The 12,435-nt window shown below is 67.5% G+C and overlaps 1 protein-coding gene across 1 annotated transcript in view; it reads left to right on the top strand.

The window, feature by feature from the left end:
* Positions 1–1,818: 1,818 nt before the first annotated feature.
* PRRC2A (proline rich coiled-coil 2A) overlaps positions 1,819–12,435 on the top strand; it is a gene marked incomplete at its 3' end in the record, with an annotated part of 12,044 nt that continues 1,427 nt past the window's right edge. Inside the window, exons 1-16 of the mRNA XM_083881747.1 lie at positions 1,819–1,930; positions 3,863–3,978; positions 4,483–4,657; positions 5,285–5,387; positions 5,483–5,546; positions 6,473–6,619; positions 7,487–7,599; positions 8,173–8,237; positions 8,773–8,912; positions 9,388–9,472; positions 9,602–9,791; positions 10,468–10,599; positions 10,683–10,772; positions 10,821–11,193; positions 11,674–11,716; positions 11,766–11,886. Of these exons, the coding sequence (XP_083737873.1) occupies positions 3,885–3,978; positions 4,483–4,657; positions 5,285–5,387; positions 5,483–5,546; positions 6,473–6,619; positions 7,487–7,599; positions 8,173–8,237; positions 8,773–8,912; positions 9,388–9,472; positions 9,602–9,791; positions 10,468–10,599; positions 10,683–10,772; positions 10,821–11,193; positions 11,674–11,716; positions 11,766–11,886 (1,935 nt within the window). The 5' untranslated portion in view covers positions 1,819–1,930; positions 3,863–3,884. The remainder of the gene's footprint in view (positions 1,931–3,862; positions 3,979–4,482; positions 4,658–5,284; positions 5,388–5,482; positions 5,547–6,472; positions 6,620–7,486; positions 7,600–8,172; positions 8,238–8,772; positions 8,913–9,387; positions 9,473–9,601; positions 9,792–10,467; positions 10,600–10,682; positions 10,773–10,820; positions 11,194–11,673; positions 11,717–11,765; positions 11,887–12,435) is intronic.

The following is a 12,435-nucleotide window of genomic DNA, read 5'->3' as shown; positions in this document are numbered from 1 at the left end:
TGGGGTGCTGGGGGTGGATTAGGGGGTCCTGAGACCCTCAGGGTGGGGGTATAGGGGGTCCAGGGGGTCCTGGGGTGAGTTATGGGGTGCTGGGGGTACGGGGGTACAGGGTAACGGGGACCAGCTGGCGGCCACCACCTCGGCGGGGAGGTTTTTGGATCTCCATGGGGCCGGGCAGGCGTATTTCGGGGTCCTAGGGGTCGATTAGGGGGCTATAGGGGGTCCTGGGGTGAGTTAGGGGGTCCTGGGACCCCAGGGATGGGGGTAAATGGGAGTGGGATGGGGGTAAAGGGGACCAGCTGGCGGCCACCACCTCGGCCGGGAGGTTCCTGGATCTGCACGGGGCGGGGCAGGCGTATTTCGGGGTGCTGGGGGTCGATTAGGGGGTCCTGGGGTGGATTAGGGGGGTAAAGGGGCTATGGGGGTGAGTTACGGGGGTACAGGGGGACCAGCTGGCGGCCACCACCTCGGCAGGGAGGTTTTTGGATCTTCATGGGGCCGGGCAGGCGTATTTTGGGGTGCTGGGGGTGGATTAGGGGGTCCTGGGGTGAGTTATGGGGGTCCTGGAACCCTGGGGATGGGATTTGGGGATGCTGGGGGTGGATTAGGGGGTACAGAGTGTGGATTTGGGGTTACAGGGGTGGATTAGGGGTCACAGAGAAGGAGGCAGTTCCCTAAAATGGGATTGGGCTCATTTGGGATCAGAATGATTGACCAGAGACAGATGGAATTGGGATCTGTTAAGGAGTGAATGGATTTAGGATCATTTGGGGTCAGAATGATTGATCAGGGACAATTGGGATCAGGATCTGTTAAACGTTAAATGGGTCTGGGGTCATTTGGGGTCAGCAATTGATCAGGGTGAATTGGGATCAGGATCTGTCAAGGGGAAAATGGATTTGGGATCCTTTGGGATCACAGAGATTGATCAGGGCAGAGGGAACTGGGCTCTGTAAAGGGTTAAATGGATTTGGGGTCCCCAAATCCCCCCGAGCTGGTCACAACTGGGACCACTCAGGACCAGAAGACACAACTAAACTCAATAACTATAGAACTGTAGAAGCTAAAAAATTATATTTATTGTATTATTTATAGACTTTGTTACGGATTTTCTGGAGCTTGTAGTTTTTTATACAATTATATGAATTTTTTTTTACGAACTTTTTTATATTTATGGCACAAAAACGGCCAAAAAAAGCCGCCGGTTGTGGGCGGGGCCGGTAATTTATTTCCCCGTCTGTAATTTATTGTGGAAAACCCCAATAAAGAGAAACTGGGGCGTCATTTCGAGACTTTGTGGGTTTTTATTTTTAGCGGGGGGAATGTCCCTGGGGCTTCCCGGTGTCCCCAGTGTCTCCAGTGTCCCCTCCCAGTGTCCCCCAGTCCATCCCAGTGTCTCCCAGTTCATCCCAGTCCCCTCCCAGTGTCCCCAAATCCCCTCCCAGTCCCTCCCAGTCCCCTCCCAGTCCCCCCAGTCCCTCCCAGTCCCTCCCAGTCCCCCCAGTTCCCCCCCCACGGTTTCCATGGCGACCATCCCCGCCGGGCTCTTCCCGCCGCCAGGGGGCGCTGCCTCCTCCCGTCCCCGCCCCTCGCAATGACGTCACCGCCGGGGCCGCTCCATCCACCGGGCGGGAACGGGGGGGGGGGATTTCCCCTTTCCCGCCTTCCCCCCCCTTTAACCCGTCTCGTTGGTTTTGCCCGCGCGGCTCTTTCAGCCAATGGCGGCGCGTCCCCGCCCCAAACCCCGCCCCCTTTTCCCCGCCCCGCCCCGCGCGCGGCGCATGCGCGGGAGGCCCCGCGGGCCGTGTCTGAGGGAGGGAGGGAGGGAGGGGGGGGGCAGCGGAATCCGCCGCCATCCGGCGCCCGCCCGCCCCGCCCGCGGCCCCCGAGCGCGGAGCCGCCGCCGCCGGAGCCCGCCCGGGGCGGACAGGTCGGTAACGGGGCCGGGGGAGGCGGCGGGAGGGGCCCCGATCCGTCCCCGTGTTTCCCCTCCCTCAGGCCGGGCCGAGGCGGCGCCGCCATCTTGGAACGGCGAGGGCCCCCCCCCCCCCCCCCCCTCAGACCGGGAACGGGAGGGGCGGGGCCGGGGGGGCTCCGGTAACGGGGCGGGGCTCGTTGTGGGGAGGGGGAGAGGGGGGGGAGAGGCCCGTGAGGCTCCGGGACCCCCCGCCCAACCCCCGGGGCGCTCCGGTGGGCTCGGGGCTCCCGGTGGGGCCGCGCGGCCTGTGGGGCCTTTCCCGGTTCTCTGTGGGCCTGGCGGGGGTGTGGGCCCTGCGTGTGGCGGTGCCGGTGTGTCTCGGTCCTGTGTGGCCCTCCCCGGTCCTGTGTGACCCCCCCGGTCCTGTGTGACCCCCCCGGTCCTGTGTGACCCCTCCCGGCCCGGTGTGACCCCCCCGGGTCCTGTGTGACCCCCCCGGTTCTGTGTGAACCCCCGGTCCTGTGTGACCCCCCCCCGGTCCTGTGTGACCCCCCCCGGTCCTGTGTGACCCCCCCAGTCCTGTGTGACCCCCCCCCAGTCCTGTGTGACCCCCCCGGTCCTGTGTGACCCCCCCCCAGTCCTGTGTGACCCCCCCGGTCCTGTGTGACCCCCCCGGTCCTGTGTGACCCCCCCCCAGTCCTGTGTGACCCCCCCGGTCCTGTGTGACCCCCCCGGTTCTGTGTGACCCCCCCGGGGCGGTGTTACCCCTGACCCGGTGTGACCCCCCCGGTGTTACCGAGCCCCGGTATTTCCCCTCACGGTAACCCCCCGAGCCGGTGTGACCCCCCCCAGTGCCCGGTGTGACCCCCGGCCCGGTGTGACCCCTCCCAGAGTGACCCCCCAGTGCCCGGTGACCCCCCGGTGTCCCCCCCAGTGCCCGGTGACCTGTTCAGTGTCCACCCCCGGTGCCCTGTCTGACCCCCCCGGTGCTCGGTGACCCCCCCGGTGTGACCCCCAGCCCGGTGTGACCCCTCCCAGAGTGACCCCCAATGCCCGGTGACCTGTCTGGTGTCCACTCCCGGTGGCCGGTCTGTCCCCTCCTGTGCCCGATATGACCCCCCAGTGTCCCCCCGATGCCTTGTGTGACCCCCTTCTGTCCCCCGCGGTGCCCTGTGACCCCCCCAGTGCCCGGTGTGACCCCTCCCATAGTGACCCCCCAGTGCCCGGTGACCCCCCCGGTGTGACCCCCAGTGCCCGGTGTGACCCCTCCCGGTGTCCCCCGGTGCTCGGTGACCCCCGCCTTGTGCCCTGTGTCACCCCCTGGTGACCCCCCGGTGCCCGGTAATCCCCCTGTGTGACCCCCAGTGTCCCCCTGTGCCCTGTGACCCCCCAGTGTGACCCCCCCTGTGCCCTCTCTGACCCCCTGTCTGACCCCCCCAGTGCCCTGTGACCCCCCCGTGCCCTGTATGACCCCCTGTGTGTCCCCCCGGTGCTCGGTGTGACCCCTCCCAGAGTGACCCCCCAGTGCCCGGTGACCCCCCTGGTGACCCCCCAGTGTCTCCCCCGGTGACCCCCCCAGTGCCCTGTGACCCCCCTGTGCCCTCTCTGACCCCCTGTCTGACCCCCCCCGGTGCTCTGTGACCCCCCCCTGTGCCCTGTATAACCCCCTGTGTGTCCCCCCGGTGCTCGGTGTGACCCCTCCCAGAGTGACCCCCCCATCCCGGGTGACCTGTGATCCCCCCAGTGTCTCCCCCGGTGACCCCCACAGTGCTCTGTGTGACCCCCCCCGGTGCCCGGTGTGGCCCCTCCCAGTGTCCCCCCCTGGTGCTCGGTGACCCCCGGTGTCCCCCCGGTGACCCCCCCCGGTGCCCTGTGACCCCCCTGGTGACCCCCCTGGTATCCCCCCGGTGACCCCCCGGTGACCCCCCGGTGTCCCCCCCGCAGGTCCCGCGGCCGATGCGGCGCCATGAGCGATCGGGCTGCGCGGGGCCGGCGCTACAACTGCCTGAGCCTCAGTGAGAGCTACCGGGGGCGGCCCCTGGAGCCCCCCCGGCCCTCCGGTACGGGACCCCCGGGTTTGGGGGGGACTGGCGGGGGGATCCTTGGGATGAGGAGGGGATTTGGGGGTTCTGGGTGGGGAGGGAGGGGGTGTGGCATCCCCAGCGTCTTCATTTTGGGGTCTTTGCTTGTGTGACCCCCCCCTATAGTGGGGCTTGGGGGGTCATGGGGTTCTGGGGGGCTTGTGGGACCCCTCCTCAGGTGTGTTGTGGTGGGTTCCATTGTGTGAGACCCCCGCCCTGGGCTGCAGAGCCTGGGCTGGGTGCGGGGGGAGGTTTGAGGGTCTCACCAGGGGTCAGGGGTTTCAGGGATATCTCAGGGAGGTTTGGGGGGCTCAGGGGGTTCAGGGGGCTCTCAGGGGTCTCACCCCCCCCCCTGCCCCCAGGCGCCCCCCGCCATGGGCTGCAGAGCCTGGGCTGGGTGCGGGGGCAGGTTCAGTGGTCTCAGTGGAGCTCAGGGGGGTTTGGGGGCTGTTCAGGGGGTCTCACAGCCCCCATACCCCCCAGGAGCCCCCCGCCATGGGCTGCAGAGCCTGGGCAAGGTGCCCACCCGGCGCATGCCCCCCCCCGCGCACCTGCCGAGCCTGAAGGCCGAGAACAAAGGGAACGACCCCAACGTGGCCCTGGTGCCCCGAGACGGCTCGGGATGGGCCAGCCGCAGCGACCCCCCCGACCCCCGCAGGTCTGGGGGCTCTGGGGGGGCTTTGGGGGTCTTTGGGGGGGCTTTGGGGGTCTTTGGGGGGGCTTTGGGGGCCTGAGGAGGGTCTGGGGTGGGGGCTGGAATGACCCCTGTGGTTGGGGAGGGGGTTTGGGGTATCCCAGGATGGGGGGGCCCAGAGTGACCCCCCTGACCCCCTCAGGTGGGGGGACTTTGGGGGGCTGGGGGGGGGTCTGGGGACACTAAGGGTGGTCCTGGGGGGTTTGGGGACACTGGGGGGTCTGGGGACACTGGGGGGGTCCTGGGGGGTTTGGGGACACTGGGGGGGGTTTGGGGACACTGGGGAGGGTCCTGGGGGGTTTGGGGGCACTGGGGGTTTTGGGGACACTGGGGGGGGTTTGGGGACACTGGGGAGGGTCCTGGGGGGTTTGGGGGCACTGGGGGTTTTGGGGACACTGGGGGGGTTTGGGGACACTGGGGGGTTTTGGGGACACTGGGGTGGTCCTGGGGGGGTCTGGACACATCGAGCTGGACCATCCAGAGTGACCCCACTGACCCCCGGTCACGGGTCACTCTGGGGGTCCCGGGGGACACTCGGGGGGTCTCCATCCCCTCCCCCAGCCCCCCCTGACCCCCCCTTGCCCCCCCCAGTTCCGAGCCCTCCGCCCCTCCCCCGCCACCGTCGCCGTCACCGCCGGATTCGCAGCCGCCCTGCAGCGGCCCCGGGGGGACTCGGACCCCGGGGACCCCCGAGGTGGGACCCCTGAGAGCCCTTGAACCTCCCCGAGACCCCTCCCCACCTCGTACAGCCCCCCCAGTTTGTGACCCCTCCCCAAATTGTCCCCACAGAACCCCCCCCCGCCGCCAAGCGCGGCAAAGTCCTGGGCGCAGGCCAGCGGTTCCCCCGCCGATGGTGAGAGAGAGACCCCCGGGGCTGGGGAGACCCCCGGGGATGGGGAGAGACCCCCAGGGCTGGAGAGACCCCCGGGCTGGGGAGACCCCCGGGCTGGGGAGAGACCCCCGGGCTGGGGAGACCCTGGGGGTGGGGAGAGACCCCCGGGGCTGGGGAGACCCTGGGGGTGGGGAGAGACCCCCGGGGCTGGGGAGACCCCCTGGGCTGGGGAGACCCTGGGGGTGGGGAGAGACCCCCAGGGCTGGGGAGACCACCTGGGGCTGGGGAGCCCCCCTGGGCTGGGGAGAGACCCCCGGGGCTGGGGGGAGACCACCTGGGGCTGGGGAGACCCCCGGGGCTGGGGAGACCACCTGGGGCTGGGGAGAGACCTCCGGGGCTGGGGAGACCCCCTGGGGCTGGGGAGAGACCCCCGGGGCTGGGGAGAGACCCCCGGGGCTGGGGAGACCACCTGGGCTGGGGAGACCCTGGGGGTGGGGAGAGACCCCCAGGGCTGGGGAGACCACCTGGGGCTGGGGAGCCCCCCTGGGACTGGGGAGACCCCCTGGGAGTGGGGACAGCCCTGGGACGGCCTTGGGGACTGTGGGGACCCTCCCTGACCCCTGACCTGGGGTTTGGGGAGGGTCCCTGACCCCTGACCTGGGGTTTGGGACCCTCTTTGACCCCTGACCTGGGGTTTGGGGGGGTCCCAGCTCTGAGACCCCCTGGTTTGGGACCCTCCCTCAGCCTTCCCCTGGGGTTTGGGGGGTCTTTGACCCCTGACCTGGGGTCTGGGGGGGTCCCAGCTATGGGGGAGCTCTGACCCCCCCCCAGTTTGGGACCCTCCCTGGCCCCTCCCCCGGGGTTTGTGGGTGCCCCCAGCTGTGGGGGGTCCCCGAGCCCCCTCCCCACGTTCCGGGGTCGCCCCTGACCCCCCGTGTGCCCCCCAGGTGCCAGAGCGCCCCCCCTCCCGGGCCGGTTCTCGCGGGAGGAGTTCCCCAGTTTGGGGGCGGCCGCCGAGCGGGGGAGGGGCGGCCGCGAGCGGGGGGGCGCTGCCGACGGGTCGGGTGGGCGCGCACCGAGCCCCCGCCCCCACGGTGAGTGACCACCCCCCTGACCCTGCCCCGGGACCCCCGAGCCCGCCCCACCCTGCCCTGGGACCCCCGACCCAAACCCGCCTGGCCCACCCTGCCCCGGGACCCCTGACCCACCCCCAGGACCCCTGACCCCACCCCCTGGGACCCCCGAGCCTGGCCCGAGACCCCTGACCCACCCCCGGGACCCCTGAGCCTGGCCCGAGACCCCTGACCCACCCCCAGGACCCCTGACCCCACCCCCTGGGACCCCTGAGCCTGGCCCGAGACCCCTGACCCACCCCCGGGACCCCCGAGCCTGCCCTGGGACCCCTGACCCACCCCTGGGACCCCCAACCCAAACCCACCCTGCCCCAGGACCCCTGAGCCCAGCCTGGGACCCCCCAGCCCAGCCCACCTTGCCCTGGGATCCCCAACCCTGCCTCGGGACCCCCGACCCCCCCCCAAAACACCCTGGGGGGGCTCCCAATCCCACCCCAAATTTTCTATGGGAGCTCCCAACTCCATCCCGGGACCCCCAACCCCACCCCAAAACCCCCAATCCCACTCTGGGACCCCCAATTCCACCCTGACCCCATTTCTCCCCTCAAGACCCCCCCCTGACCCATTTACCACCCCCCTGACCCCATTTTTTCCCCCCCTGACCCTGATTTTGCCCTCCCATGACCCCTTTACCACCCCCCTGACCCCATTTTTACCCCCCCGACCCCCTCTTTGCCCCCCCTGACCCCGTTTTTCCCCCCCTGACCCCATTTTTGCCCCCCCTTAACCCCTTTACCACCCCCCTGACCCCCTGTTTTCCCCCCCTGACCCCCATTTTACCCCCCCGACCCCCATTTTCCCCCCCTGACCCCCGTTTTTGCCCCCCAGGGGGCAGCTGGCGGGACGGCCGCGGGGCTGAGGAGCCGCCGGCCGAGGGAGGGGGGGCCGCCCCCCCCGGGCCCCCCCATTTCCCCCCGTACCGGGGGGTGATGCCGCCCTTTGTGAGTACCCCAGGACACCCCCTCCCCAAAAAAAATTCTCCTCAAAACCTCCCCCCCAGAAAAATTTCCCCTCCTCAAAAAAAACCCCCAAAAAATTCCCCCTAAAAATTCTGTTTCCACAAAAAATTTCCTCCTCCCCAAAAATTCCCCCTCCCCAAAATTCCCCCTCCCCAAAAATTCCCCCTCCCCAAAAATTCCCCCTTCTCAAAAATTCTTTTCCCTAAAGAATTGCTCCTCCCTAAAAAACTACCCCAAAAATTCTCCGCCTCCAAAAAATTTCTTTTTTCCCAAAGAAAAAAAAGAAAAAATCCCAGAAAATTTCTCTTCCCCAAAAAAACCCCAAACAAACCCCCTCCCCAGAAAACCCCCTCCCCAAAAAAACCCCAAAAAATTTCCTCTTTCCCCAAAAAAAACTCAAAAAAACCAAAATAAAAATGCTCCCCAAACCCCCTTAAAAAAAAACAAAACAAGGGGCTGACCCCCCTGGGGGGCTCTGCCCCACCCCTGGGGGGGTCCCCACTGATTTTGGGGTGTCTCTGGGGGTCTCGTGGCTGATTTTGGGGTGTCCCACAGATGTACCCCCCGTACCTGCCCTTCCCGCCGCCCTACGGGCCCTTCCGAGGCCCCGACGCACAGAGGTGAGTGGGGGTCCCCAAATCCCCCCTGGACCCCAAATCTGGGACCCCAAATCCCCCCTGGACCCCAAATCCTGGGACCCCAAATCCCTCCTGGGACCCCAAATCCCCCCTGGACACCAAATCCTGGGACCCCAAATCTCCCTGGACCCCAAATCCCCCCGGGACTTCAAATCCTGAGACCCCAAATCCCCCCCGGACCCCAAATCCTGGGACCCCAAATCCCTCCTGAGACCCCAAATCCCCCTGGGACCCCAAATCCCCCCGGGACACCAAATCCCCCCTGGACCCCCAAACTCCCCGGGACCCCAAATCCTGGGACCCCAAATCCTGGGACCCCAAATACCCCTGGGACCCCAAATCCCCTTGGGACCCCCAAACCTCATTTCCCCACCATCCCCACACCCAGACTGAACCCCAAACCCCCCCAAATCCCATCTGGGGGACCCCAAAACCTCAAATCCCCCTCCCCAACCCAAACCCCCCCACACCCGTTCCCCCCCACAACCCCTGAGGATGTTTTTGGGGTCCCCCCCAGGTTCCCACGGCCGGGGGGTCCCCGTGGAGCCCCAGGCCCCCCTCGGGGGGGCTCCCCCCCATCCCGGCCCCCCGTCCTGCGCCAGGACGAGCTGCGGGAGTTCGATGAGCTGGACCAGGAGAACGACGAGGGCTGGGCAGGTAACGGGGGGCTGGGGGGGTTTGGGGGGGATTTAGGGGGGATTGGGGGAGATTTGAGGGGGATTTGGGGTGATTTGGGGGGTTTTAGGGGGATGTAGAGGGGATTTGGGGAGGATTTAGGGGGCTCTGGGGGAATTGGGGGAGATTTAGGGGGATGTGGGGGGGATTTCAGGGGATTTGGGGAGGATTCAGGGGGATTTGGGGCATGATTTGGGGGGATTTAGGGGATTTGGGGGGGATTTAGGAGGATGTGGGGGGATTTGAGGGGGATTTTGGGGAGTTTTGGGGGGAATTTGGGGGGGTTGGGGGGATTATTGTGTGTTTTTGGGGAGATTTGGGGGGTGCTGGGGGTGATTTAGGGGGATTTGGGGAGGATTTAGGGGGATGTGGGGGGATTTTGGGGGGATTTGCGGTCCAGGGGTCTCCAGGGGGTCTCAGGGCCCAGCACGGGACCCCCACCCACGTTTCCCCCCAGGAGCCCACGAGGAGGTCGATTACAGCGAGAAACTGAAATTCAGCGACGAGGAGGACGGGAGGGACGAGGAGGAGGAGGACGAGGGGTGAGACCCCCGCCCAAAATAGGGGCGGGACCCCTCCCCAAACCCCCGTGACCCCCCACCCAAATCAGGGGCGGGATCCCTCCCCAGACCCCCCCTGGGACCCCCCCCTGACCCCCCGTGTCCCCCCAGGAAGGAGAACCAGCCCCCGGCCCCCCCCGAGGCGCCACCCCCCCCCAAGGAGGAGCCCCCCAAATCCTCCCCCCAGGAGGGGCCCAAGGAGGCCCCGCCCACCCCGGGCCCGGCCCCGCCCACCCGGGCCCCGCCCCCGCCGCCGCCGCCGCCCAATCGCGGCAGCTGGGCCACGCCCAACGAGCTCCCGGTGAGTGCAGCACCTGGGGACAGGTGAGGGGTGGGGGGACAGGTGAGGGGGGCACACCTGGGGGCAGGTGAGGGGTGGGGGGGCACACCTGGGGACAGATGAGGGGTGGGGACAGGTGAGGGGGGGGGACACCTGGGGACAGGTGAGGGGTGGGGACAGGTGAGGGGTGGGGACACCTGGGGACAGGTGAGGGGTGGGGACAGGTGAGGGGTGGGGACAGGTGAGGGGTGGGGACAGGTGAGGGATGGGGGGCACACCTGGGGACACATGAGGGGAGGGCACACCTGGGGACAGGTGGGAGGGTGAGGGGGAAATGTGGGGGACACAGGTGTGCTCATGGGGGGTCACAGGTGTGGTCAGGTGTGTTACAGGTGTAGCACAGGTGTGCTCAGGTGTGATGCAGATATGACACAGAGGTGCTCAGGTGTGTTACAGGTGTGACACAAGTGTGCTCAGGCGTACCCAGGTGTGCTCAGATGTATTACAGATGCAGCACAGGTGCCATCAGGTGTGCTCAGGTGTGTTACAGGTGTAGCACAGGTGTGCTTAGGTGTGACACAGGTGTGCTCAGGTGTATTACAGGTGTACCCAGGTGAGCTCAGGTGTATTATAGGTGCAGCACAGGTGTGCTCAGGTGTATTACAGGTGTACCCAGGTGTGCTCAGGTGTATTACAGGTGTTAAACAGGTGTGCTCAGGTGTGTCGCAGGTACACTCAGGTGTCTCACCTGCAGGACGAGGCGTGGCGCCGGCGCCGCCGGCAGAGCTGTGCCGAGCTGTCCCAGGCCGTGGTTGTAGCTCAGGTGTCTGTAGGGTATCACAGGTGTATCACAGGTGTCTATAGCTGTACACAGGTGTGCTCAGGTGTGTCACTCAGGTGTCTCACCTGCAGGACGAGGACGAGGCGTGGCGGCGGCGCCGCCGGCAGAGCTGTGCCGAGCTGTCCCAGGCCGTGGCTGTAGCTCAGGTGTCCATAGCTCAGGTGTAGCAGTACACAGGTGTATTCAGGTGTCACACAGGTGTCACACAGGTGATTTACCTGCAGGACGAGGACGAGGCGTGGCGGCGGCGCCGCCGGCAGAGCTGTGCCGAGCTGTCGCAGGCCGTGGCGCGGGCGCGGCGGCGCCGCGAGGCCGAGGAGCGCCGCATGGCCGAGCAGCGCCGCGCCGCCTGCGCCGAGAAGCTCAAACGCCTCGACGAGAAATTCGGGGCCCCCCCCGAGAGGCGCCCCCAGGGCGGGGCCCCCCCGGGACCCCCGGCACCGCCCCCCGGGCCCCCCCAGGGTGGGGGAGCTGCTGCAGAGACCCCCCCGGGACCCCCCGAGACCCCCGGGCCCGAGACCCCCGAGGTGGTGCCGGAGCAGGAGGAGCACAGGGAGGAGGCTGAGAGCGCTGGGGGAACAGGTGAGGGGGGTTTGGGGGGGCTTGGGGGGGGTTTGGGGTGTCTGGGGGGGGTCTCATGGGGTTTGGGGGGTCTGGGGGTGTTACTGGGGGGTCTGGGGTCTTTTGAGGGGGGTCTGGGGGTGCTCTGTAGTGGTTATTGGGGGTTTTAGGGGGGCCCCATGGCAGGGCTGGGGGGTCTGGGGGTGTCTCGGGGGTTCTGGGTGGGTCTGGGGGTGCCCCATGGGGGTTATTGGGGGGTCTGGGGGTCCCGTGGGGGTTAATTTGGGGTCTGGGGGTCCCTCAGTGGGGTCTGGGGGTCCCATTGGGGTTAATTTGGGGTCTGGGGTCCCGTGGGGGTTAATTTGGGGTCTGGGGGTCCTGTGGGGGTTTATTTGGGGTCTGGGGTCCCGTGGGGGTTAATTTGGGGTCTGGGGGTCCCGTGGGGGTTAATTTGGGGTCTGGGGGTCACAGACCCCCCCTGACCCCTCAATGCCCCCCCAGCAGAGCCGCCCCCCCCGGAGGAGCCCCCCGAGCCCCCCCAGGAGCCGCCCCCGGCCCCCCCGGCCCCCCCGGCCGCTGCTGCGCCCCCCAAGGGGGGGGGGAGACCCCAAAGGCGAGGGGGGGGCGCCCCCCCGACAGCCCCCCCCGGCCCAGCCCCCCCCGTACCCCAAATACCAGAAGTCGCTGCCCCCCCGGTTCCAGCGGCAGCAGCAGGTGAGGGGATGGGGAGGGGGCTGGGGTCAAATGGGAAGGGGGCTGCGGTTAAATGGGGAGGGGGCTCGGGTTAAATGGGGAGGGGGCTGCGGTTAAATGGGGAGGGGGCTCAGGTTAAATGGGGAGGGGGCTGCGGTTAAATGGGGAGGGGGCTCAGGTTAAATGGGGAGGGGGCTGCGGTTAAATGGGGAGGGGGCTGCGGTTAAATGGGGAGGGGGCTCGGGTTAAATGGGGAGGGGGCTGCGGTTAAATGGGGAGGGGGCTGCGGTTAAATGGGGAGGGGGCTCGGGTTAAATGGGGAGGGGGCTGGGGTTAAATGGGGAGGGGGCTGCGGTTAAATGGGGAGGGGGCTGCGGTTAAATGGGAAGGGGGCTGCGGTTAAATGGGGAGGGGGCTGGGGTCAAATGGGGAGGGGGCTCGGGTTAAATGGGGAGGGGGCTGGGCTGAAATGGGGAGGGGGCTCAGGTTAAATGGGGAGGGGGCTGGGGAGGGATTCCCTTTGGGGGGATCACCTTTAATCAGGGAGTGGTCTCTACCGCTACACTCCCT

The sequence above is a fragment of the Zosterops lateralis genome (assembly GCF_965231275.1).
Source record: "Zosterops lateralis genome assembly, chromosome: 35".
Lineage (NCBI taxonomy): Eukaryota > Metazoa > Chordata > Aves > Passeriformes > Zosteropidae > Zosterops > Zosterops lateralis.
Note: the sequence above shows the minus strand (reverse complement) of the source record. Positions and strands in the feature narration are given on the sequence as shown.